The sequence below is a fragment of the Chiloscyllium plagiosum genome, unplaced genomic scaffold (assembly GCF_037043375.1).
Source record: "Chiloscyllium plagiosum isolate Xiang-an unplaced genomic scaffold, Cpla_swu_hap1 HiC_scaffold_49, whole genome shotgun sequence".
In the NCBI taxonomy this organism is placed as follows: Eukaryota; Metazoa; Chordata; class Chondrichthyes; order Orectolobiformes; family Hemiscylliidae; genus Chiloscyllium; species Chiloscyllium plagiosum.
In genome coordinates this window covers 3,800,692-3,825,779 of record NW_028270187.1, presented here as the reverse complement: position 1 = coordinate 3,825,779, position 25,088 = coordinate 3,800,692, and the positions used below count along the sequence as shown (strand labels likewise).

Genomic DNA, 25,088 nt, shown 5'->3' with positions numbered 1-25,088 from the left:
CTCATTGACCTGAAGAGGTCACAAATTGAGGAAAAGCAACATTTTAACAAATTTCTTGTCGTTCTTTTCAAATCCCACTATGATAGTGATCATTCTCACTTCTAATCTCTGCCAGCCACACAATCTTTCAAGATATCTGCACTTACTTAATTTTGGCCTCTTGAGCATGGTCAATTAATCTCCCCAACAACTGTGGATGTTCTTTCAGCATGAAATGTTTAAAAAATCAAATTAAGTACCAAGTCATTAAAATGGAGGGGCCAGGCCAGACGAGGTGTCTTAACGGCATGTCGTCAGAGCTGGTGGACCCCATTGTGATTCATAGCTACGACCACCATAACAAGTGTTGGTTGAGGGATTCCAGCTCAGATTGTTGAGCTGAAATCTGATTTCCGAACATAGCCACACATCAGGGAGGCACAGGAGTTACCTGGATGCTCTGTTTCTGGAGGCAGTCACACCCCTTGGATTAACTACCTCAAATCAATCAGTGGTCAGGGATAGAAGGGTGTGACTAAGAGTGAGGCAGGTAGAGGAAACCAGAGTGTAGTGCTGAATGAGCCTCAGCCCTTCAGGTTGTCAACCAGGTTTGAGATTCTTGCTCCCTGTGTGGATGAGTGTGAGGTCTGTAGAGAGGATGAGCAAACTGACGACATCACTGTGGGAGAGGGAGCCAATCGAGAGGAAGGAGAAAAGAGAAATGCAAGTGTAATCGGAAACAGTGTAGTCAGGGGAATAGAGACTCTTCCCTGTTGCCAGAATCGAGAATCCCGAAGGCAGATTTGCCAGTCTGGTGCCTGGCTTCACGATAGTCATCTGGGCTGCACAGGAACGATCCTGTCGATATAGACAGATCGAGGGAAGACGTTCTGCTGAAGGAATATGTGCAGCTCAGGGATAAATTTAAAAAAAAAAATCAAAAAGGTAATAATCTCTGGATTACTACCTGAGCCATAAAGTCAGCAAGATTATAACAGTAAGATGTGTGGCTGAAAGATTGATGTGGGACAAACAGGAGGTTTGAATTCACTGGACACTGGAGTCAGTACTGGGGAAGGATGGAACTGTTCCAATGGGACAGGCTACACGTGAATGATGCTGGGATCAGAGTCCTGGAGAATGGCATAACCAGGGTCTATATATTGGACTTTAAACTAAAATATGGGGGTTGTTTTTCAGCTGCGTGCAAAATTATGGAAAAGTCAAGATGGGGAAGTGCTCAGCACAGGTTAAAGCTTTCACAACATGTTGCAAGACAGAAAGTATGGTAAGGGTCTGGAATCTAACTTCAGGCACAGCAGATAAAGGGACAAATATGAGAAGGGAAGAGGGACTTGTAACTAAATACACGGTCTACAGAACAAGGTAAACTTGGCATTCACAATGTTGTAGGTATCAGAGAAAAGGCTGCAGGGGGTTCAGGGCTGGTAACTAATTATCCAAGCTATCGAAAAGGCAGTGGGCAGAGTCAGAGGGGTTGTCTTGTTTGCAAGAAATAAAATTAAATTGATAGCAATAAGTGAAATAAAGTCAGAAGGTGTACAATCCGTGAGGGTAAAGATCAGGAACCACAAAGGGAAAAAGACGCCGAAGGAACTTGTGTACAAGCCATTAGCCACTGTCACGATGTGGGGGAGAAAATGCATCAGGAAATTATAAAAGCATGTAAGGAACTGTTGCAATAATCATTGGGGACTTCAATATGCAGGTGGACTGGGAAAAACAGGTTCATAGTGGTTCTCAAGAAAACGTGGAATGATCTGAGAGATTTTTTGTTTGGAGCAGTTTGTGGGAGAGCCCACTCCGGAACAGGCAATTCTGGATTTAGTGATGTGTAACGAGGGAGACTTGATTAGGGAGCTCAAAGTGAAGGAACTCCTAGGAGGCAGTGGCCATAACATAATAGAGTTCACCCTGCAGCTTGAGAGGGAGTAGATTGAATCAGATGAAACGGGATGACATTTGGGTAAAGGTAACTACAAAGACATGTGGGTGGAGCTGGACAGAGTTGATTGGAAGGGTGAGCTGACCAGTGAAGACAGTGGAGCAGCGATGGCAGGAGTTTCTGGGTTAATTCAGGAGACATGGCAGAAATTCATCCCAAGGAAGAAGAAAAATACTAAGGGGAGGATCAGACAACCCTGGTTGACAGGGGAAGTCAGGGAGAGCATAAAGGCAACACAAGCCATAGTGATGTAAAGATCAGTGGAAGCCAGAAGATTGGGAAGTCTTTAAAAAAACAGAAATAACTTCAAAAAAAAGGTGGCGATGGGGAAAGAAGTGAAATATGAGAGTAAGCGCGCTACTAATACAGAAGAGGGCTGCAGGGAATTTTCTTGGATATCTAAACAGTTACAAAGAGACAAGAGTGGACATTGGACAGCTTGAAAACAATGCTTGAAAAGTAGTAATGGGGAACCATGGCTTGGCAGAGGATCTGAAGAGGTACTTTCCATCAATTTTTAACAGTGGAAGACACCAGCAACCGACCAGAACTTCAAGGGAAACCTGGGGACAGAAGTGAGTGCATTGGCCATTGGTAAGGCGAAGGGGCTGGGAAGCTGTAGGTGGGTAAATCACCAAGACCGGATGGACTATAAGGAGAAAGTGAGGTCTGCAGATGCTGGAGATCAGAGCTGAAAATGTGTTGCTGGAAAAGCGCAGCAGGTCAGCACTTTCAAGTACTCTGCAGCCTCATTCTAAACAAGGGATTCTCAAGCCTTCAGGAATCCTGAAGAAGGGCTTATCCCCGAAACGTCGATTCTCCTGTTCCCTGGATGCTGCCTGACCGGATGGACTATACTCCAGATAACTGAAGGAGTCAGTGGAGTGGATTGGAGAGGCATTGGTGATGATCTTTCAGAAAGCACTGGAGTCAGGCAGGGTGCCAGATGACTGGAAAATGGCTAATGCAACATGTGTTTAAGAAAGGGAGGCAGAGGCAGGAAACTACAGGCTACATAGCAAGAACGCAGTCATTCCTAAGGCTTGAGAATCCCTTGTTTAGAATGAGACTGCAGAGTACTTGAAAGTGCATGGTAAAATAGAGCAGAGTCAGCACAGCTTTGTTAAGGAGAGGTCTTCCCTGACAAATCTGTTCACATTCTTTGAGGAAGTAACAAGCAAGTTAGACAACACAGAGTCAGTGGATGTAATCGACTTGCATTTCCAGAAGGCCTTTGTTAAGGTACCACACAGCAGGCTGCTAAACAAGGTAAAGGCAGAGAATTGGCTGCCTGGCAGAAGGCAGAGAGTCAGGATAAAAGGGTCTTTTACAGAATTGCCAGCCAGTGACTCATGGACTTGGACAGGGGTCAATGTTGGGACCACAACTATTCATGTTATACCTTAATGATCTGGACAAAGGAACTAAGGGTATTCTTACCACATTTGCACATGGGATAGATGTCGGTGGAGGGGCAGGTAGTGCTGAGGAGGTGCGGAGGGTGTAGAAGGATTTGGACAGGCTGCAAGAGTGGACAAAGAAGTGACAGATGGAATACAATGTAGGAAATTGTGAGGTTATGCACTCTGATAGAATGAATAAAGATGTTGATAATTTTCTGAACAGGGAAAGTATTCAGAAATCTCAAAGGCAAGGGACCTTGGGAGTCCTAGTTCAGGAATTCTTTTACGGTTAACTGGCAGGTTCAGTTAGCAGTTTGGAAGGCAAATGCCATTTTAACATTTATTTCACGGAGACTACAATACAAAAGCAGAGATGTACTGCTGAGGCTCTATCAGCTCTGGTCACACTGCATTTGGAATATTGTGAGCAGCTTTGGGCCCATTATCTTGGGAAGGATGTACTTGTGTTGGAGGGAGCCCAGAGTACATTTACAAGAATGACCCCAGGATGAAAGACTTGTCAGAAAAACAGCAATTGAGGATAACTCTGGGTCTGTATTCAATAGATTATAGAAGTATGAGAAGCATGAGGAAGGATAGAAATGCAGGTAAAAGAGAAGGCGGAATGGTGTTTTTGATTAAGGAAAACATTGCTGCTCTAACTAGAGAAAATATTTCTGAAAAGGATCATCCAGTGAAAATATCTGGGTTAAAATAACAAAGGGATAATCATCATGATGGGACTGTATGATAGGCCCCCCAACAGTCAGAAGGAAACTGAGGAACAAATATACACAGATTTCAGATATATGTAAGATGATAAAGGCTGTAATAGTAGGTTTTTACAAACATTGTCTGGATGTACCATTGTGCTAAAGGCTTGGATGGAGAAGAGACTTTTAAAATTCAAAGAAAATTTCTTAATCAACATGTAAATGTACCGAGAGAAGGAGCTTCATGTTCCAGGATACAAATTCTGTAGGAAGCTGAGAAAGTGGGGGCAAGAGAGGAGGGGAGTGGCAGTTTTGATAAGGGATAGCATTACTATGGGACGATATTCCTGGGAACACATCCAGGAAGTTATTTGGATGGTACTGAGAAATAAGAAAGGGATGGTCATCTTATTGGGATGGTATTATAGACTCCCTGATAATCAGCAAGAAATTCAGAAACAAATTTGTAAGGCGATTTCAGTTCTCTGTAAGAATAATACGGTGGATATGGTAGGGGATTTTACCATTCCAAATGTAGACAGGGACTGCTGTAGTGTTAAGGGTTTAAAAGAAGAGGAATTTGTTAACTGTGTACAAGGAAAGTTTCTGGTTTAGTATGTGGATGTTCCTGCTAGAGGAGATGCAAAATTTGACCTAGTCCTGGGAAATAAGGCAGGGCAGGTGACTGAAGTGTCAGTGGGGGAGTAGTTTGGAGCCAGCAACCATAAATCTGTTTGTTTTTAAATAGCGATGGAAAAGGATAGACTGGATCTAAAAGCTGAAGTTCGAAATTGGAGGAAGGCTAATTTTGACAGCATAGGCAAGAACTTTCAAAAGCTGATTGGGGGCAGATGTTAGTATATTCCTGTTTGGGTGAAAGGAAAGGCTGGTAGGTGGCGGGAGTGTGGGATGATGAGAGAAATTGAGGTTTTGGTTAAGAAAAAATGAAGCATATGTCAGGAAGAGACAGAAGAAATTGAGTGAAGCCTTAGAGTATAAAGGTCGTAGGAGTACCCTTAGGAAAGAAATCCTGAGGGCAAAAAGGGGACATGAGATATCTTTGGCAAATAGAAGTAAAGAGAACGCAAAGAGTTTTTAGAAATAGATTAAGGATAAAACAGTAACTAGGGAGAGAATAGGGCCTTTTCCAGCAACACATTTTTAAGCTCTGATCTCCAGCATCTGCAGTCCTCACTTTCTCCCTCTCAAAAATCAGCAAGGCAGCCGATGCATGGAGCCGTGGGAGATGGGGATGGATGAGTATTTTGCATCAGTGTACACTGTGAAGAAGGACATGGAAGATAATAGAATGCGGAAAAAGAGATAGCGACATCTTGAAAAATGTCCATATTACAGAGGAGAAAGTTTGGATGTCTTGAAATGCATAAAAGTGAATAAATCCCCAAGACCTGATCAGGTGCACCCTCGAACTCTGTGGGAAGGTAGGGAAGTGATTGCTGGGCACCTTGCTGAGATATTTTTATCATTGATAGTCACTGGTGAGGTGCTGGATGACTGGAAGATTGTTAACGTGGTGCCAATATTTAAGAGAGGTGGTAAGGAAAAGCCAGGGAACTGTAGACTGGCGAGTCTGATATCGGTGGTTGGCAAGATGTTGGAGGGAATCCTGAGAGACAGGATTGACATGCTTTTGGTAAGGCAAGGACTGATTAGGGACAGTCAGCATGGCTTTGTGTGTCTGAAAATGTGTGTCATGAACTTGAATGAGTTGTTTTGAAGAAGTAACAAAGAGGATTGATGAGGTCAGAGTGGTGGATGTGATCTTTCTGGCCTTCAGTAAGGCGTTCAATGAGGTTCTTCATGGGAGATTGGTTAGCAAGATTAGATCTCCTGGAATACAGGGAAGGTAGCCAATTGGATGCAGAACTTGCTCTATGGTAGAAGACGGGGGTGGTGGTGGAGGAGAGATGCTTTTCAGACTGGAGGCCTGTGACCAGTGGTGTGCCACCAGTATCAGTGTTGGATCCACTGCTTTTCATCATTTATGTGAATGATTTGGATTTGAACATAGCAGGTATAGTTAATAAGTTTGCAGATGACACCAAAATTGGACAGCAAAAAAGGTTCCTTCAAAGTACAACAGGGTCTTGATCAGATGGGCCAATGGGCTGAGGAGTGGCAGATGGAGTTTTCAGATAAATCTGGGGTGCTGCATTTTGGAAAGGCAAATCAGGGCAGGACTTGTACACTTAATGGTAAGATCGTGGGGAGTGTTGCTGAACAAAGAGACCTTGGAATGCATGTTCACAGCTCCTTGAAAGTGGATTTGCAAGTAGATAGGACAGTGAAGGCGGCGTTTGGTATGTTTTCTTCATTGGTCAGTGCATCGAGTACAGGAGTTGGGAGGTCATGTTGTGGCTGTGCAGGTCATTGGTGAAGCCAGTTTTGGAATAGCGCATGCAATACTGGTTTCCTTCGTATTGGAAGGATAGTGAAATGTTGAAGGGTTCAGAAAAGATTTACAAGTAATTTGTCAGGGTTGAAGGATTTGAGCTATAGAGAGAGGCTGAACAGGCTAGGGCTGACCACATAGAGGTTTATAAAATCATGAGGGACAATGTCTCTTCCCTGAGGTGGGAGAGTCCAAAACTAGAGGCATAGATTTAAGATAAACGGGGAAAAATTTAAAATGGACCGAAGCGGCAACTTTTTCATGCATAAGATGATATGAGTAAGGAATGAGCTGCCAGAGGAAGTGGAGGAGGCTGGTACAATTACAATATTTAAAGGGTATCTGGATGGGTAATTGAATAGGAAGGGTTCAAAGGGATATGGGTCAAGTACTGGCAAATGGGACTAGATTAGCTTCTGACATCTGGTTAGCATGGATGAGTAGGACCAAAGAGTCTGCTTCAGTGCTGTACGTCTCGATGACTCAATGGCTGTGAATGATAACATCTATTGGAAATCGGGTGATGTGAACTGAGAATGGAGAGGGATAAAAAAAGTTATAATTGCTTGGTGGTATTTGACTATTCTTGTGAAAACTTCTCTCCAGAAATTGAGTTCCATGTGTGCTTAATTCAACTGCTTTGTGACTGTGGAAGTATGTTTTCAGTCTGACCTGCTGTTAATTGGAAGGAACTGATCACACTTGGCTTCGTACCGAGAGAATGTTATACTGTCTTGCTCCTTCATGTAATTGTCTGCAGAATGAGAGAAGAGACATCCCCTGTAAATCAACATTAAGTGAGTTTGACGGTATCAAACCTTTTAATGTAATATTCATTTTATAATCATGAGGCTGTGTTTCTTTCAAGCCAGCATTTCAAACAGAACTACAGGTCTGACATGAGTTGCTCTTTGTCTGGTGATTGTAACAAAAGAAATCTATGCCAATTCACTAAGAATCAGATACTAACCAACACTTCTACAGCTCCACAATGGGGCTACCCAAAACAAGTTTGTATCCGGATCTGAGAGTTTCCTTATCAATCCATACCTGTCAGTTCCTGTGAGGTGAATGTGGAAGTACGGCCGTCAACCTGTACCTGTCAGTATAGGCCATGCAAATGTGATAGTTAATATAGTTATCAATCTGTCCCTGTCACTCTCTGCAATATCCAAAATGTATTTACTAGAGAGTGACAGGGACAGATTGATAACTACATTCACACACTATAAACTGACAGATATAGATTGATAACTGAACTCATAACCACAGAGTTGAAACTGGCAGAGACTGATTGATAAATACATTTTAAACAAATAGGATTCAGTCCCTATGTGCTTCACTGAAGGGGATGTGTGAGTTTAGTTATCAATATATACCTGTCAGTTTCTGCCGTTGTGAACGTGTGAATTTACTTAACAATCTTTCCCTAACAGTTTCTGCTGTGTATCTGACAGTGTAGTTATCAACCTGAACCTGTCAGTTTCAGCTTTGAGAACGGGTGTGTCATTCTCAGTATCTCCCTGCCAGTTTCTGCTGTATGAATATTAAATGCAGTCATCAATTTGTACCTGTCAGTATCTTCTGTGTGAATGTAGATATTGATCTCCACCTGTCAGTTTTAGCTGTAATCAATTTCTCAGTGCAATTATCAAACAGTACCTGTCAGGTTTTGGTATTTGACACCAGAGTGTCATTGTCAACCTGTTTCTACTACGTCAATTTGGGAGAGTCAATACCAATCTGTCCCCGTCAGATTCTTCCCTGTCAGTATGTGAATAGTACAGTTGTCATTCTCTACCTGTCAATTTCTACCTGTGTAATTGTCAATCTGGACCTTTCAGACTCTGCTATGTGAATACATAAATATAGTTATCAATCTACAGCTGTCAGTTTCTACTTGGTGAATATGTCTGTGTAATTGTCAATTCCTGCCAGTTTATGCTATGTGAATGTGTGAGCTGAGCTTTCATCTGTCACTATCAATTTCTGCTTTTGAATAAGAGAGTTTAGTTATCAATCCTTCCCGTCAGGTGCTGTAGTGTCAGGGTTTGAATGTATTTATTCATCTTTTCCTGTCAGGTTGTGTGACTGTAGATATCAATCTGTACCTCTCAGATTCTGCGACATGCGAGTGTAGTTATCCACTTGATTTGATCTGATTTATTATTGTCACATGCACAGAGATACAATGAAAAGTATTATTTTGAGTGCCTTTCAGGCAGATCATATCATTAAAAGTGCATTAGGGCAATAGAACAGAATCTGGAATACAGTGTTAATGGTGCAGAGAGAGAGAGAGAATAACATTAAAATTTGAGAGGTCCATTCAAAAGTCTAATAACAGCACAGAGTCAGTTCTTGAATCTGTTGGACGGTATATTCAAACTTCTGTATTTTCTACCTGACAGACCAGGGTGGAGGAGTGTAGAACCGGAGTAAGATGGGTCTTTGCTTATGCTGGTTGCTTTCCCAACACAGGAGGAAGTATAAATGGAGCCTTTGGATGGAAGGCTGCTTTCAGTGGGCTTTGTTCACAACTGACCGTGGTGGTCTTGGGCAGAACAGTAGCCATACCACACTGTGACACATCAATAGGTGGTGCATCGATAAAAATTTGCAGGAGTCTTTATAGACACGGTGAATTTCCTTAGCCTCCTGAGGATATCTGCTTGGTGAATATGTTTGAGTAATTGTCAATCTAAGCCTGCCAGTTTCTGCTATGTGAATAGGAGAAGTTAAAAACTAACAGTCCCTGTCAGGTTTTGCTTTGTGAAGGTTTAGTTAAGAATCCTTCCCAATCAGGGTCCGAATTGTAAATGTGAGTGTATTTATCAATGTTTGCCTGACAGATTTTCTTTTGGGAACATGTGAATGTAGTTATCAATTTTCCCTGGTAGTTTCTGCTCTGTGAATATGAAAATGTAGTTATTAATCTCTAAATAAAAACTAAAGAACTGCAGATGCTGGAAATCAGAAACAAAATCAAATTGCTGGAAAAGCTCAGCAGGTCTGACAGAGTCTGTGGACAGAAATCAGAGTTAAAATTTCCAGTCCAGTAACCATTCCTGAGAACTGATGGTAGTCAGGAAATTATTAGTTTTTCTGCAGAAGGTAAGGTATGTTGAAGGGTCAGGAGTAAGTGGTAGATAGATGTAGAATCCAAAGATCATGGTCAGACAAGGAAGGTGACTCACTATTAACAGCGACTGTTAGTGACTTGGTGTATAATAGCAGACCTTGTGATAACAAGGCCTGGTGTGAGAGGTTCTGGGTAATGACATGGGAGAGCTCTCGTCCTAGTTGTAGAACTCAATATTGGGTCCAGAAGGCTGTTGTGTTCCCAACCAGAAAATGAGGTGCTGTTCTTCCAGCTTGCTCTGAGTTTGAGCTGGAGCACTGCAGCAAGCGGAAGCTCAGGGTCTTGTTTTCTGGACGGAATGTCGGTGTTTGGCAAGTGGACATCCAATCTACACTCAGTTTTCCAAGAATAGAGAAGACCACGTGGCAGCTAGGAAAATGCACACACTCAGTTCTGAGAAAGGGTCACTAGACCTCAAATGTAACACTGATTTCTTCTGTTATCAATCTCTACCTGTCAGTTTCTCCTGTGAATATCAGAGTGTCATTATCAAACCATACACGTCAATTTAAATAATTTGAAACAGAGTGTTATCAATCTGTTCCAATAATTTTCTGCTTTGTGAATGAGAATGTCTTCCTCGGAAATGTCCTGCCATGTGCATTTGAGTGTGATTGACCAATCTGTCCCTGTTATATTCTGCTCTGTGTAACTCAAGATGTAGCTGTGAATCTGTATTTGTCAATGTCTAGTTTATAAATTTTCAAATGCATTTATCAGATTGTACCTGCCAGTGTTTTTGAAGTGTGTGTGGGGGTTTGGGGTTGTGTGCTTAAGTATCATGCTCTCCCTTTCAGTTTCTACAGAGTGAATGTGTGACAGCAGCCATCAATCTCCGTCTGTCAGTTTTTGTTGTGTCCACGAGAGAGTTCAGGAATTGAGCTAACCTTGTCAGTTTGTGCTGTGTGACTGAACGTCAAGTGCTCAATCAGTACCAGTCACTTTCAACTCTCATGCATCAAAAGTTGCTTAATTCGCTGACAGCCAATAATATTCTATGAGTCCAATGGTGACAAGGAATCTATTCTTGTTTGCCATCTGGTTCACTAATGCCCTTTAAGGAAGGAAGCTGCCATCCTTACCTGGTCTGGCCTACATGTGTCTCCAGACCCACAGCAAGGTGTCTGACACATAACTACCCCCTGGGCAGTTAGGGATGGGCAATAAATGCTGGCCTCACCAGTGATTCTCTCATCCCATGAATGAATTTAGGAAAAAGAATTCTCTGTGACTGTGATTGATTCTGTGATATTAGATTTTAGGGTGTTGTGAATGGGCCTTAATCTCTTCTGCATTATGAAATTTATGGTAGAGTCACAGAATTGGTACAGCCATTCAGCCCATTTGTGTCCAGACTGGGACATTCTGTTCTTCACCTATTCTCCATACTAGTTTCCAGAAACTGTTGGGATTCTGAACTTTATCCACTCACTGCCAGTATCTCTATCTAAATGATAATTTGAGATTATTTCTGCAGTTACCTGTCTTTGACAATTATAGGAGAAAGTGAGGACTGCAGATGCTGGAGATCAGAGCTGAAAATGTGTTGCTGGAAAAGCGCAGCAGGTCAGGCAGCATCCAAGGAACAGGAGAATCGACGTTTCGGGCATAAGCCCTTCTTCAGGATTCCGGAAGAAGGGCTTATGTCCGAAACGTTGATTCTCATGCTCCTTTGATGCTGCCTGACCTGCTGCCCTTTGATAACTATAGTACCAGTTTTGTTCTGTGGGCAACAGCATCAGGTAGAGTATGTGTATTTCATTCTCTTTCCATGTTCAGTTGTGTTTTTTTTGGTCTGAGTGTAGGATAAATTTGATCAATATTCACGAACCTTTTGTGATTGAGGGATTGATGTTATCTTTGCCATGAATCTGAATTTTATTGCATTCAGACTTTTTAAAATATTTTGTGTATGCAGTAATCTTTATCAGTTGCTGCTGGACACTAAGATATAACATCTGACACTAACTGAAACGATTAGTGGTTTGGTGAATCAATTTATAACTGTCCATATTTGGAAATACCTGGGCCTAAATTTCTTTTTTTTTTCCCTTTCAGCATTAACTGGCTGTGTGTGAGTGAGTTTTCTGTTGTGCTGCCAATCTATATCACTTTAAAGGAGTGGCACTGGTCTATATCACACTGACACTTTTTTTAAGTTGCTTTGTGTTTCCCGTTCTGCATGTCATGATCTGATACACTTTATGAGGTGGGTTTAATGCCTTATAAATCAGTGTTTCCTATATTAAAAAAGTATGGAAATGCTTCTGCATTACTCAGGCCCTCAAACACAATGTGGAGTGTGGAGAAAGTGTGTGTTCATCAGCACCAGGCCCAGTGTGAGAATGAGATTCATTCACTCTTTGATACGAGATATCAATGTGCTCCTTATTCTTGGTTATTGTGTTTCACAGTGCTTCAGTGTCATCCAAATTGAAACATGTCACTTTTAGTAACTGCTACTGTACTTCAGTGTTCAAACTTGTGCTACTTGACACGAATAAGGTACTATCCATTGCCACTGGACTCAGCTCCTGTCCGTGAAAGTGGATGTGTTTGTATATCTGTTAATCTCTAGCACTGCACATGTCGTTCAATAATGTCCACAGCCAATGTTCTTTAGCTTTAGCCTGTAGGATCCATGGACAACTGAACATGCAACACATTGCAGCAGAAAAACATCTTTGCTTTTCTTCAGAATTAAGGGGAGAAAAGCAATGGACTTTTGTAACTCCTATAGTGCAGAGACTAACCGGGAACAATAGGGATATCAAGGTCTGGTTTTCAGAATGCTATCAATTTTTGCATTGTGACATATTTTAACCAATGAATCAGTATTAACTGAACCCATTTGCAACGAAGTGAACACTTCAACTGCATTGCAGCTGACTGACGAGTGTTCCTTGTACAGGAAAGAGAATTGGCCAATTCTATTTTATTTACCAATGTGGACAGGATCTGGTGCAAGCCACTAGCAGACTCTTGTGTTGCTCTACGGTAGGGAGGGGGAAAATGAAAAGGACTTTTATTTTCCACCATTCTGTGAAGAATAGTTCAATAAATTGAATTTGAAAATTTAAATGTCAACTCATGTTGAAAAAAAAATTGAGCAGCTTAACAAACCGACCAATTTTGGCTCTCTCTTTCATTCTGAAATGCTTTAAATAGTAATGATCCAATTCTAATGACTTGCTTTTTTTTGTACTATAATGAAGGGAGGGTCAAGAGGAATGCAGGGCTCTTCATAGAAAATCAAAAGGAATTTCGAAATACATACAGAATAATTTAAAAAAAAACTTTCTTGCTGTACAGAAAAATAAAATAACTACAAAATGATGAAATGGAGAATGAGGTTATGATACAGATGGAGTTGACAGCTTCTCTGCTGCCATAATAGTTTTACGAAAATGGAATGCTGGTTGAAAGGAATTAGAATTGTTAGCTCAGTCAACTGTTATGTTGTTATAGATTGTCTTTGATCAGTCAGACTTAATAATTTGAAGAGACTGATTCTGTGCTGTAAGTTTCTTTGACTTGAGATCTGAGAGTCGAAATCAGTTTGATGAAATGTTTTCTGCTAGTTGTGGTGTATATGGATTTTCATTACTTTTAGATGTTGGAATGAGTATTTCAGGATGGCGTACAAATTTGCAACAGTTGTAAATCAGTCAGTAGTTGTGTGTGAGAAAATGGTGTGTGTGCATATGTATGCAAGCACACATAAGAGGGTGGGTTGGAGATGGTGGTTGTGTGTACGTCAGGCTTTGGCTCAGAGGTTCATTGGGAATTTACACTGTTTAGTTGTTGTGCCTTTCACATAGGACTTCTATTTATCAAAAGATTAATTTTGTCCTTCTCAGTTACTGATAATGCCAAAGTTTCCTTCTATATCTTCAGAAATCCTTGCTGTAACAATGTAATAGAATGATCTGTTTGTTCACCTTGACTGTAACTTTAAAATTGCCTTCATTACATGTGGAGTTAATACAGTTCCTGAATGGAAATTTCATAAGAGGATACAATCTATCCCTTTTCTGATGTTGCAAATGATAATTGACTAAGCATCATGGCATTTATTGGAACTGAGCTGTTGTGCATTGAGTATAGGGAGAAATCTTTGAGGAGAAAGTGAGGTCTGCAGATGCTGGAGATCAGAGCTGAAAATGTGTTGCTGGAAAAGCGCAGCAGGTCAGGCAGCATCCAGGGAACAGGAGAATCGACGTTTCGGGCATAATCAAAAAATATATTGCATCAATTGTGTTTGACGCTTGGATTGAACGTGTATTTCTGGAAATTAAGCTCAATGTGTGTCTGACTCAATCCACTCTGACTGTGGAAAGGATGTTCTCCAATCTGACAACAGTAACATACCTGCTGGTTGTTAGAAGCAGCTGGTCACACTTGGCTTTGTACTGAGGAAATATTACGTTGTCTTGGTCATCAATCATTTGCCTGGAGGAAGACAAGAGGGATATTTCTTGTAAATCACCATCAGCTAAGTAATTCTTTGTTTTTAATCAGGGCAATGTGAACAGAGCAAGGACTGGTTACACTCTCGCTCTGAGCTCCTCCCAGTCTTTTTTTCTGTTTGCGAAATTCTAAAAAATTTACTATGGTATAAAAACTAACCAACATCTGCAAGTTCAATATTCAGTTCCCAATACATTAACTGTTGAAGGAAGAACAACAGGCTTTACTATCATATTTAGATATACTGTCCTTTAATTACCTACTATTCCATGTCTATTCGCAACAAACAGCATGAAATAGAAGCCAAACAATGAATTCCCATCAGAGTTTAGGGGATTAAAAACCACAAGAATGTCCCACAGCAGCTTCTTCCCGCTCTGCCTCCCTCAGCAGGCCCACACTCAGCCCGAGAAAGGCCTCTCTCTTCCCCCCAGCCCGCTCACTCCAAGTTCCGGGACCAGTTCCTGCTCCGCTCGGCCTCTTACAAACAGCCCCCGGTTCTCCCTGAACTCACCCCGAATCAATCCCGGTCTCGGAGCCCCCTCTGTGTCCCAGGCTCCCATCCCGATGTGCTGCTGGAAGGATCCTGCTGTTCCCTCGCTTCCCTGGGCGCTGATCTCTCCATTGCGGTCTGTTACAAACAAACCTCTTGCACTCACTGAGTAAATGCCCCTCAATGGCAGCGCTGGGGGAGGGCCTCACGCATGCGCTCCTCTACTCAGGAACAGTCAGCTTTGGAGGAAGGGCAGCATTGCGCATGCCCCTAAGGATGCAGGAATATATTATACACATTAAACTGACTGTGACAGCAGCAGTGATAAATCCAGCGCAATATTGGGGATTGGGATTAAAGCACAAATATTACTTCCAAAAAAAGGAATGTTTTCTCTAGAGCAGAGATGACTGCGGTGGGAACACATGATTGAAGTATAAACGATTTATGAGGCGTGTGGGACAGGGTGAATAGAGAGAAGCTGTTTCCCTTGTTTGAGCGAGCAATCACAAGTGATGCTTGGGTAATGATATGGTCAGGGTAAGGATTCTCGCTGTGGTGAAGGGTTAGATATAAAGATATTGAGGAAATTTCAGAAAAATCTTCTCACTCAGCAAGTGGTGGAAATCTGGAAGACACTGCATGCGAAGGTAGTGGAGGCCAGAAACCTTAACCTTTAAAAAGTATTTGGATGAGCACTTCAAATGTCAGTTCCGGAGCCACCATTCACGGTGGGATATGAACGGTGAATATCTCCCCAGGCAAACCAAAAAGAAACGTGTCTCCGTCTTTGAGCAATCTACGAGGAGCAGATACATCTCACGATTGGCGGTCCATGCCTTTAGTTCTATGCCTCGTAGACTCGAACCTGGGTCTCTGGCGTTGTTTTCTCCGATATCAGATTACAGTAAATGAGGCTTTCTGCTGTCGGTGAGAGATTATCAAAATGGACCGAGATCAAACCAGAGCAACTGCAGGACTGGGATGACAAATGTGGAGTTTTTGCTGATGTCAGAACTAGTGCAAAAAGGCTGGGCGACATTAAAATATTGTCTAAAGACGATTAATGAGCTCAGTCGGAAGAACGGTCTGTAATGTTTTATCAACATATCGGAGTGCTTTCAAAATGTGAAATGAAGAGATTAATTGCAGTTCTTGGCGCTTGTTTTTGTTTCTGCCAGTTCTTTAGGTCCAAAAAAGGGAAAAAAAAGTAGAAAGAGATAGATGCAGTTCGGCAAATGAATAAGCGAGAGAGATTGTCTGAAGTGTATATATAAGGTAAAAACAATGACTGCAGATGCTGGAAACCAGATTCTGGATCAGTGGTGCTGGAAGAGCACAGCAATTCAGGCAGCATCCAAGGAGCTTCGAAATGATTTTGAAGCTCCTCGGATGCTGCCTGAATTGCTGTGCTCTTCCAGCACCACTGATCCAGAATGAAGTATATATATAACCTAATTAACAAGTATTGATGAATTCCCCTCTGAACAACGTTCTCCTTTTTATTACATCATTTTTCTATGTAATACATACTCCGTTATTTGTGGAATGGCGGGCTTTTCAAATTGGAAGGAAAGGTATTGATGATTTGGCGCTGGCATCAAGAGAAGAGAATGTGCCCTCTCTTCTCCCTGACTCTCGGGAGCATATTAAACACCAGTGAATCTGTTTTCTTTCTATTTGCTCAAGTCACTCTCTAATATTTGATTATTCTGGGAGCGACAAGCCCCGGTTGAGGTCTGAGCCGTGAGTGTCACCACTGGGAAACAAACGAAGTGCTCCTTTTCTTAAAGACCCACGGGTGGATAAATTACACATTTATTTTTTTAATTTCCAAAACTCCACGCGGGTTCTGTTGTGTTGCAGAATAGTGTAAATGAGGCTTTCTGCTGTCGGTTAGAAGCTTTCAAAACGAACCGAGATCAAACCAGAACAGTTGCCGGACTGGAATTAATGTGGAGCTTTTGCAATAAGGGAGCACGGTATTAAAATAAAACCTAAAGGCGGTGTTCGTTATTAATGCGCTCACGCCGAAGAACGTTCATGAAATGCTCACAGGGCTGAATGAGGGTATTCATTCCCTCCGAAGACAATCTTGAATCCTTCAACTAGCTTCTAGTCTCGTTCCCCGAAAGAAAAATAGCAAATTAATGACTAAATACGTTTGCATTGTTTTCCGTAAAGCTCCCTTCTCTGATCTACATTTTGGCAGGATTTTCAAATCTGGAAGAAAACGGTTGATGATTTGGCGCCATGTTTTCCCGCCCGCTTTCTCAGCAATGATCGTATAGTAAGATCTGGTGCGAACACCAAGGGAGGATTTAATCTGGTATTAATACTGCACTACTATAATGAAGCATGTGAAAATTACATAACATTCACAACAGCGTATATTCTAATCACTGCCGTTTGTGCGATCTGTGTCTTCAATTAACTCCCCTGAAATGCATTACTAATGTCACGCCCGTCCCCCTTTAATATTATTCAAAGCCATGTTCCAAAAACTGCGATCGCTTCCCGCTTTCCCCGGATGGCTTAGTGGCTCTGAAAAGTATGTCTGTCTCTCTCTCTGATTCTGAAGGTGGCGGATCATTGCCTGATCTGTCTGTAATAGGCGGGAGGAAAGGCGGGGTTTAAAACAGCCCAGACAAACTGAACAGCCGAACGTTTACCCGCCGTGAATCAATCGAAACAATCCCGCCAATTTAAACATGTTAAAAGCTAATGCAGTGTACACCGATAAAAGGACAGAATTTCACTTTATGATTATATTACCCACAGTGTGGAGACAGGCCCTTCGGTCCAACAAGTCCACACCGACCCTCCAAAGAGCAACCCCACCCAGACCCTTTCCTTACATTTACTCCTGACTAATCCACCTAACACTATGGGCAATTTAGCCATAGCCAATTCACCTGACATGCACATCTTTGGACTGTGGGAGGAAATCGGAGCATCCAGAGGAAACGCACGCAGACACGGGGAGAATGTGCAAACTCCACACAGACGTCCCTGGCGCTGTGAGGCAGCAGTGCAAAGCACTGAACCAACGTGGTGCCCCTGGATCTTTTAAATTACCCCGAGATTGTAATTAGCCCGAAGACAATGTGGAATTGTTGCCTGAACTGTCTGTTAACAGGCAGATGGAAGGAACGCGCCATGAAAACATCCGCAGGGTCTCAGAATCAAAACTGAACAAAGTAACATTCCTGAACGGGTCAGTGAAATACAAATACTACAATATGTCACATTCGTGACTGGGTACAGTTCTAAGTCGCGAAGTGAAATAACCAGATGGAGATCAATAAACCCTCCCTATATGATACCTCCCCATTCACAGGTCTCCGCTCTCGTAAAACATGACATGAGTGTATTTGAGTTAATCAGATCAATTAATATCTAAGGAAGATTTGCGCTCGATGGCAGGACGGGTAACACTGGAACCGGGCTCAGCTCTTTCCCGAGAGATGTGGGTGGCTCTGATAAGAGCCTTTGGGTTCAGATGGTTACATGTTACACCGACTGGTTCATTTCTTTGCTGCTGTCTTGGTCACTTTCGCTTTGGGCTTGGCCTTGCCTTTAGTCGGTTTGCTGAGGGGTTTGGGGGCTTTAGGGCCTTTGGTCTTTTTCACCTTCTTCACGGGAGTGCGTTTCTTTGGCGCTGCTTTGCTCACCGCTTTCTTTGGCGGTGCCGGCTTCTTGCCGCTCGCTTTCTTGGCTGGGGATTTCTTGGCTGTCGCTTTCTTGGCTGGGGATTTCTTGACTGTCGCTTTCTTGGCCTGGGATTTCTTTGCTGTCACCTTCTTGGCCGGTGATTTCTTCACGGCCGGTTTCTTGGCGGCCGCTGATGTTCCCGCCTTCTTTCCCGCTTTTGCCTTGACTGGATTCTTTGGGAGTTTGAAGGAGCCGGAGACGCCATGGCCCTTGACCAGAACAAGGGAGCCGTTCGTCAGGCACCTCCTGATACTCATCTTGATCTGTGCGTTTCGTTTTCCCACATCGATCCCGCTTCTCTCCAGCCCCTTCTTTACAGCGGACAGTGACGCCCCTTTGCGATCCTTGATATCCCCGACAACCTTCAGAATCAGCTCTCCCAACCCGGGACCGGGTGTTTTTTTCCTGGGAGCCGCCGCCTTCTTCTTGGGAGCCTTGACTTTGGTGGGAGCGGAGGCTGGAGGAGCCGTTTCGGCGGCTGCACTGTCGCTCATGTTGAGAACTCTGCGCTGAATCTCTTTCTGGATCAGTCTGAACTGGGTCAGCAATGAAGCTGTTGGTGGCGGCACTGAGCAACTTCAAGGCAGCGAGCGGACGGCGCAGGGACAACCCGCCGTCAGCTCCCTGCTCCTGCTGCCTTTCTGTGTTTCTCTAACGGCCTAAACTCTCCGATTCCTCTGAAATTCCGCATCTCCAGTGAACCAGGCTCGATCGCTCCTGATCCAGACAAGGGAAGGGTTGCGACTGAAATGTTTTCACTCGAATAGATGGCTCCGCTGTCGAGTTAAACGCATTTTGCTGCCGCATAGATCGAGCTCTTTGAGCTGAGCGCTGACATTGTCGGTACTTTTAGACTGAAATCTTGAAATCAACAAATATATTGTCTTAAATTCTACCTTTGGGGTCGAGTGGGGGAGCCGGGGAATAGGTTGAATTGAAAATGTTTTTGATTTTCACCAGAGAGACCCAGAAATATCATAATATTCGCGGACACACAAACACAGTTACGTTCGACTAACCGTCCGCCCTTTTCTGACAGCCTCTCTGACACAATATTCACATTCACACAGTCACACGCCAGAAATATCACCAAATGTAAGTGTGGAGGGATAGAATGTCTCCTCCTTTCAGCCTTTGCTGCGGTGTCCAGGGAGTTAGTTGTAGTTTTTTCTCCTCAGTAACTGTTATACTCTCATCAGCTCTACTGTTTACATCCTCAAAGATGGTCAGTCAGTTTGTCAAGCTTAGAAGACAGAACAGTGTGCACTGGAACAGGCCCTTCATGTCCATGCTGATTCTAGCAGATCCTGAATACTGTTTTGTCAAATGCTTCGCAATTGAAGCTTTCATTTTGATTTTTTCCCTGCAGGCTGACTGGTCTATAGTTCACAATTTTATATCTAACTCCCTTTTCCATTGGATTGCTTACACTACCTAGCCCCCAATCTGTGTAAATTATTGCAGAGCTTATAGAATCTTGGAACATGACCATCACTGAACCCACTATTACTCAGCCCACTACATTAAATACTCTGGGATGTAGATGATCAAGGACTGGTTTTTCACAACCTTCAATCCTGTCCAATGTCCCAACATCATTTCCCAAATAATACTGATTTAGTTCAGTTCTTCCCTCTCACTAAACTCTTCAATATCACTACTTTGTTAGTTGCGTTAACATTTGTGGACAGAGAACAATAGTATGTTAATGATTTTTGAGACATTTTTGTTACCCATTTTGAACTCCCTTCTTTAATGTTGTAAGTGGCATATGGTCCTCTTTGCCAACCTATTAATGTTCATTTCTCTCTTTACACATTTATTAGTGTTTTAGCAGTTTTTTCGAATGGTTTCCACAACATTACTCTTTTTTTTTCATTTGTTCTTTGTTAGTTAAATCCCTTTTCGCTGTCATTTGCTGAATTTGGATCTGTTTGCAGCTTTCCTGTCTTGCTATATTTCTTCCCAAATTGTAGGCCTTGTCTTCGGACCAAAAACTATCTTAAATAGTCATTTCAAGTTTCACAACATTCTTTTTATAGTAGAGAGACCAGAATTGCACATAATATTCCAAAAGTGGCATTACCAATGTTCTGTACACCCATAACATGTTCTCCTAAGTCACATAAGCAGAGCTCTGACCAGTAAAACATATCAAATGCCTTCTTTGCTATCCTATCTAACTATAACTCGACGTTCAAGCAAAAACGAACCTGCATTCCAACGTCTGTTTGTTCAGCAACACTCCACAGGACCTTAATATTAAGTGTGTAAGTCCTGCCCTGATTTGCCTTTCCAAATTGCAGCACCTCATATCGATTTAAATTGAACTCAATATGCCACCCCTGGATCCAGTGGCCCATCTGATCGAGATCCTGCTGTATTCTGAAGTAGCCTTCTTTGCAGATTAGTACACCTATAATTTTTGTGTAATCTGCAAACTTACTAACAATAACTGCAACCTCACATCCAAATCATTCATAATAATGTGGAGGTGCAGGTGCTGTACTAGGGTGTGCAAAGTTAAAAATGACGCAACACCCAGGTTATACTCCAACAGGTTTATTTGGAAGGACAAGCTTTCTAAATACTGACACCTGATGGAGGAGCAGCACTCCGAAAGTTTGTACTTCTAAATAAACCTTTTGGAAGAAACCTGTTTGTGTTCTGTCATTTTTTAACTAAAGTAATTTATATAAATGATGAAAAGCAGTGGACTCAGCAGTGATCCTTGTAGCACATCACTTGTCACAGGCCTCCAGTCTGAAAAGCATCCCTCCTCCACCACCACCCTCTGTCTTCTACCTTCGAACAAGTTCTGTATCCAAATGGCTAGTATTCTTTGCATTCCATGTGATCCAATCTTGCTAACCAATTTCCCATGGGGAACCTTGTCAAACGCCTTACTGAAGGCCATACAGATCACATCCACCACTTTGCCCTCATCAGTCCTCTTCCATACCAATTAAAAAAAAAAATCAGTCAAGTTAGTGATACATGACTTCCCAAGCAGAAAGCCATGTTGACTACCCCTAATCAATCCTGGCCTTTCAAAAAGATGTAATCCTGTCTCTCACAATCCCCTCAACTGTTTGCCTACTGTTGATGTTATGCTCACTGTTCAATAGTTCTCTGGCTTTTCCTTACCACCTTTCCTAAATAGTGGTACCATGGTAGCCAGCCTCCAGTCTTTTTGCACTTCACCTGTGACTATTGATGATACAAATATCTCAGCAAGGGGCCCAACAATCACTTCCCTAGCTTATCACCATGTTCCAGGTCCACCTGATCAGGTGCTCATGCTTTATCCACCTTTTCTGTTTAAAATCATCCAGCAGCACCTCCTCTGTATTATGGACATTTTTTAAGATGTCACTATCTGTTTCCCCATGTTCTATATCTTCCATTTCCTTCTCCTCAGTGAGCACTTGCTTCGTATCTCCCACATTTCCTGTTGTTCCACACGTAGGCTGCCTTGCTAATCTTTGCTGGGCCCTCTTCTTTCCCTGGTTACCCTATTGACCTTCATGTATTTGTAAAATCTATTTGAATTCTCATTAACACTGTTTGCCAAAGCTATGTTATGTCCCTTTTTTGCACTCCTCATTTCCTTCTCAAATATATCCCTACTGCCTTTATACTCTTGGAAGGATTCACTCAATCTCTGCTGTATATAACTAACATTTGCTTCCTTCTTATTTGGACCAAAACCTCAACTTCTTTTCTCATCCAGCATTTCCTACACAAACCAGTCATGCCTTTCACCCGAACAGGAACATACTGTCTCTGTACCCTCATTTTCTCATTTTTCAGCCATCACTTTGCCTGTGAACATCTGCCCTCAGTCAACTTTTGAAATTTTTGCACAATACTCTCAAAATTGGTCTTCCTCCAAATTAGAAATTTAACTTTTAGATCTGGTCTATCCTTTTTCATCAGAGTTTTAAAACTAATAGAATTATGGTCATTGGTCTCAAAGTGCTCTCCCACTGATACATCATTATATCACAAGAGTAGGTCAAGATTTGCACCTTGTCTAGAACATACATTTATATACTGAATCAGAAATTTGTCTTGTACACGTTTAGGAAATTCCATTCTGTCTAAAACATTAACAATATGGCAGCCATAATCTATGTTTGGAATGTTAAAATCCCTCACCATAACCATACCATTATTCCTGCAGGTCTAAGAAATCCTGACAAATTTGTTTCTCGATTTCTTGCCGACTGTTAGGGTGTCTACAGTCCAATCCCAATAAGGTGATCAAACCCTTTCTTATTTCTCAGTTTCATCCAAATAATTTCCATGGATATAAGTCCAGGAATATCCTCCCTCCGTAAAGGTGTGATCTTCTCTCTTACCAAACATGTCACTCCCCATTTTCTCTTGCTGACCCCTCTCCCCATCCTTCCTATAACATTTGATTCCTGGAACATTAAGCTGTCTGTTGTGTCATCCCCAAATCATGTCTCTGTAATTGCTATGATATCCCAATTCCAATCCCAGTTTCCGAACCATGTCCTGAGTTCATCCTCCTTCCCTGTTAGGCGTCTTGCATTGAAATAAATGCAGTTTAAGTTATCAATCCAACCACATTCTCTGCTGTGTTCCTGTCTGCCCTGGGTGTTTGATTTACCGACTACCAGCCTCAGATTGATATCTTTGTTCACTATCTCCCCGGTTCCCACTGACCTCACCCCACGCCCACACCTTCCTAGTTTAACCCGTCCCCAGTAGCTCCCTTCCAATTCAAGCGTATTCCATCCTTTTTCTAAAAGTCACGTCTTCCCCAGAAGAGAGTCCAATGATCCAAAAAATTGAACACCTCTCCCCTGCACCAGCTCCTGAGTTGGGCATTCCTCTGCTCGATCATCCTATTCCTACCACCAGTCGCACGTAGCAGCAGGAGTAATCTATATATTACTGCTGGAGAGGACCTTCTTTCTAAATTCTTGCCTCCCTTCCTTATTCTTCCTTCGAAATCTCATCCCTTTCCCTTCCTGTGTAGTTAGTTCCAATGTGTACGCCCCTTTGTGAATATCCTGCACTCTCCGAGATATCCTTGATCCTGACACCAGGGAGACAACACACTATTCTGATTTCACGCTATCGGCCAGAGAAAGGTCTGTCTGTGCCGCTGACAAAGATATTCGAGTTTTGTAATTTGTAAAAGGAGGACCTTCAAAATCGCGACGACCTCCATCGAAAACGATAAAGGCAGCTGATGTCAGGGAACACCACCTTGATGTCGGACAAGTTCCCCTCTAAGGCACTCACCATGCTGACTTGGAAATAAAACCGCTTTCTTTCACTGTCAGTGGATCAAGACCCTGGAACTGCGTATTCATGGCATTGTGGGCAGCACATGGACAACAGCTGTTCCAGATGGTGGCTCACCACTGCCTTCTCAAAGGGATGGAGAATAAATGGTAGGTTCAGCCAGCGACATCCACGTTCCAGGAGTGAATATACAAAAACAGCTGGGGTCTCTCATTGTGGCATACAACACATTACAAGGTTTCTGTCTGCAGCATATCTGACACTAACATCTGTCATCCACGACAAACTAAATCGAGTCCCAGAGATGTTGTTGCACACCTAGTCTGACTTTTCCACGGGCCTCCTGATCCAGAAATAAGCTCTGACGCTGTGATTCAAGACTCTATCCATCAGTTATTTTCTGCCTTCGTAAGAATGATCCACTTATTCCATCTCTCGGTATGATAAATGGGCAAGGAGTTAATATTTGTGGATATGGGGTCAGCAGGATTAAATACCACAGTTAACATTCGATCAGATGTGATGTTATCGAAAGGGAGAGCACAGAGAATGGGCCGAGTAGCCTCCAGTTTCTTCGCCCCCTGATCAGATTGTGAGAGAGCCGGAGGGAGGAGTTATTAACATGACCCGGGAATGAGCACCATTGGAGCTTTATAAAGGAACAATGTCCCAGCTTGAAACCTTCTCTGCCCTTTTCCCCACAGCCCCAGTTCCTTTGGTCAAACTGGGAGAGAAGGGAATTGGGGAAATGACCAATTGATATTTGTTTCTGGGAATTTTTGGGAAAACATCGCATGCGCAATGCCTCATCGCACGCTCGCCTCCCCCAATGCTGATTGTTCCTGACCCAGAGGAGCGCATGCGTGAGGCCCTCCCCCAGCGCTGCGATTGAGGAGCATTTTTACTCAGTGAGTGCAAGAGGTTTGTTTGAAACAGACCGCAATGGAGAGATCAGCGCCCAGGGAAGCGAGGGAACAGCAGGCTCCTTCCAGCAGCACATCGGGATGGAGCCTGGGACACAGAGGGGGCTCCGAGACCGGGATTGATTCGGGGTGAGTTCAGGGAGAACCGGGGGCTGTTTGTAAGCGGAGAAAGTGAGGACTGCAGATGCTGGAGATCAGAGCAGAAAACGTGTTGCTGGAAAAGCGCAGCAGGTCAGGCAGCATCCAAGGAACAGGAGAATCGAGTTTCAGACATAAGCCCTTCTTCAGGAATGAGGAAAGTATGTCCAGCAGGCTAAGATTAAAGGTAGGGAGGAGGAACCTGGGGGAGGGGCGCTGGAGATGAGATAGGTGGAAGGAGGTCAAGGTGAGGGTGATAGGCCGGAGTGGGGTGGGGGCGGAGAGGTCAGGAAGAAGATTGCAGGTTAGGAAGGTGGTGCTGAGTTCGAGGGATTTGATTGACAAGGTGGGGGGAGGGGAAATGAGGAAACTGGAGAAGTCTGAGTTCATCCCCTGTGGTTGGAGAGTTCCGAGGCGGAAGATGAGGCGCTCTTCCTCCAACCATCGTGTT

The 25,088-nt window shown here is 42.9% G+C and overlaps 2 protein-coding genes across 2 annotated transcripts in view; both read right to left on the bottom strand.

Annotated features, from left to right (window-relative positions):
- LOC122544534 (uncharacterized) overlaps window positions 1-14,800 on the bottom strand; it is a 59,257-nt gene extending 44,457 nt beyond the window's left edge. The window contains exons 1-3 of the mRNA XM_087984698.1: window positions 14,601-14,800; window positions 13,988-14,068; window positions 7,189-7,228 (exon numbers count right to left, since the gene is read on the bottom strand). Coding sequence (XP_087840824.1) covers window positions 7,189-7,228; window positions 13,988-14,064 — 117 coding nt within the window. The 5' untranslated portion in view covers window positions 14,065-14,068; window positions 14,601-14,800. The remainder of the gene's footprint in view (window positions 1-7,188; window positions 7,229-13,987; window positions 14,069-14,600) is intronic.
- A 1,324-nt stretch (window positions 14,801-16,124) lies between these two features.
- On the bottom strand, window positions 16,125-18,907 carry LOC148135396 (histone H1-like). Its single transcript, XM_087984669.1, has one exon. The coding sequence runs from the start codon at window positions 18,785-18,787 to the stop codon at window positions 18,107-18,109; it is 681 nt and encodes a 226-aa protein (XP_087840795.1). The 5' UTR covers window positions 18,788-18,907; the 3' UTR covers window positions 16,125-18,106.
- Between the last annotated feature and the right edge of the window lie 6,181 nt (window positions 18,908-25,088).

Excerpts from the sequence above, each read along its gene's own strand:
- LOC148135396 (XM_087984669.1), bottom strand. The coding sequence starts at position 18,787 with ATGAGCGACAGTGCAGCCGCCGAAACGGCTCCTCCAGCCTCCGCTCCC.